Source organism: Chlorella variabilis, assembly GCF_000147415.1.
Source record: "Chlorella variabilis unplaced genomic scaffold CHLNCscaffold_20, whole genome shotgun sequence".
NCBI classification, from domain to species: Eukaryota; Viridiplantae; Chlorophyta; class Trebouxiophyceae; order Chlorellales; family Chlorellaceae; genus Chlorella; species Chlorella variabilis.
Window position 1 is genome coordinate 275,835 of NW_005435068.1, and position 1,054 is coordinate 276,888.

Below are 1,054 nucleotides of genomic sequence, written 5' to 3' on the forward strand. Positions count from 1 at the left end.
CCACACACACCCACACCCCATACCCCAGCCCCTCCCACCTTTGCCAGGTGCTCTTGCTTGCGCGCCTCCTCCTTGGCCGCCTTGCGCACTTGGTCCGGGGTGCGCAGCTCCTCCCGGGCGCCGGCGTTGGGCACCTCGGCCTTGAGAGGGTTGGCCCAGCCACGGCCGCCGCGCTTGAACCTGCGAGGCGCAGGCGCAGGCCGGGAGAGGCAGGGGGGGCACGCCAGGGGCAGGTGAGAGGGCGACAGGGTGGGTGGGGTGGGGAAGCTGCCGTCCCCAGGCCAGGGGCAGGTGAGAGGTGGCTGGGGGGCTGGGCCGGGGAGCCAACCGTGCACCGGAGGCGGCCGCATTTGGGTGGGGAGCGGGCGCTCCGGCAGGAGCTGCGAGTGGGGCTAAAACCGGGCAGCCGCCTCTCTCCCCCGCCTCTCCGGCGGTTGTTGCTGCGAGGCAGGGAGCAGAGGTGGCGGCCCACCTGTCCGCCACCTGGGCCGCCAGCGCGCTGCTCTGCTCCTCGGTGCCCCCCGAGGCCACCCTTAGCCGCGTCTTCTTGGCCCACTTCTGGTAGATGCCGGTGGCGCCCTTGGAGCCCTGCACACCCAGGCAGCAGGGGCAGCAGGCGCGCAGCAGGCACGCACCCACAGCAGGAAGGCACGTCAGGCTTACAGGATGGAGCACGCGGCAGCGACCCTCGGAGGCCCGCCCCTGGGCTGGGCAGAGTCGGGCGGAGCGCAGGCAGCAGCAACTGCGTTTGCGCTGCAGGCTGGCGGGCTGCCGGCTGTGCCACATTCCTGCCGCATCGCCCGCACAGCCAGCTGGTCTTGCCCAGGGGGGCCCCACCTTGGCCCCAGACTCAGTCTTCACTCGCTTGCCGGCCTTGATCGTCTCCCCCGCCTGCAGCTTGACGTACTTCTTGCTGCGCTTGTCCCAATGGTACTGGGTGCGGGCGCGCGCCTGGGCCCGCATGCCCTCTGCGGGGGGTGCCGGCAAGTGGGGGCAGGCAGGTGGGCGGGGTGGGGTGGGCAGCGGGCACGAAGCGGCGCAGGCAGGCAGGCAG

General features: G+C 72.6%; 1 protein-coding gene across 1 annotated transcript in view; it reads right to left on the minus strand.

Annotated features, from left to right (window-relative positions):
• CHLNCDRAFT_138323 (hypothetical protein) overlaps positions 1-963 on the minus strand; it is a gene marked incomplete at both ends in the record, with an annotated part of 1,364 nt that extends 401 nt beyond the window's left edge. Inside the window, 3 exons of the mRNA XM_005844891.1 lie at positions 39-180; positions 473-588; positions 838-963. Of these exons, the coding sequence (XP_005844953.1) occupies positions 39-180; positions 473-588; positions 838-963 (384 nt within the window). The remainder of the gene's footprint in view (positions 1-38; positions 181-472; positions 589-837) is intronic.
• Positions 964-1,054: the final 91 nt, after the last annotated feature.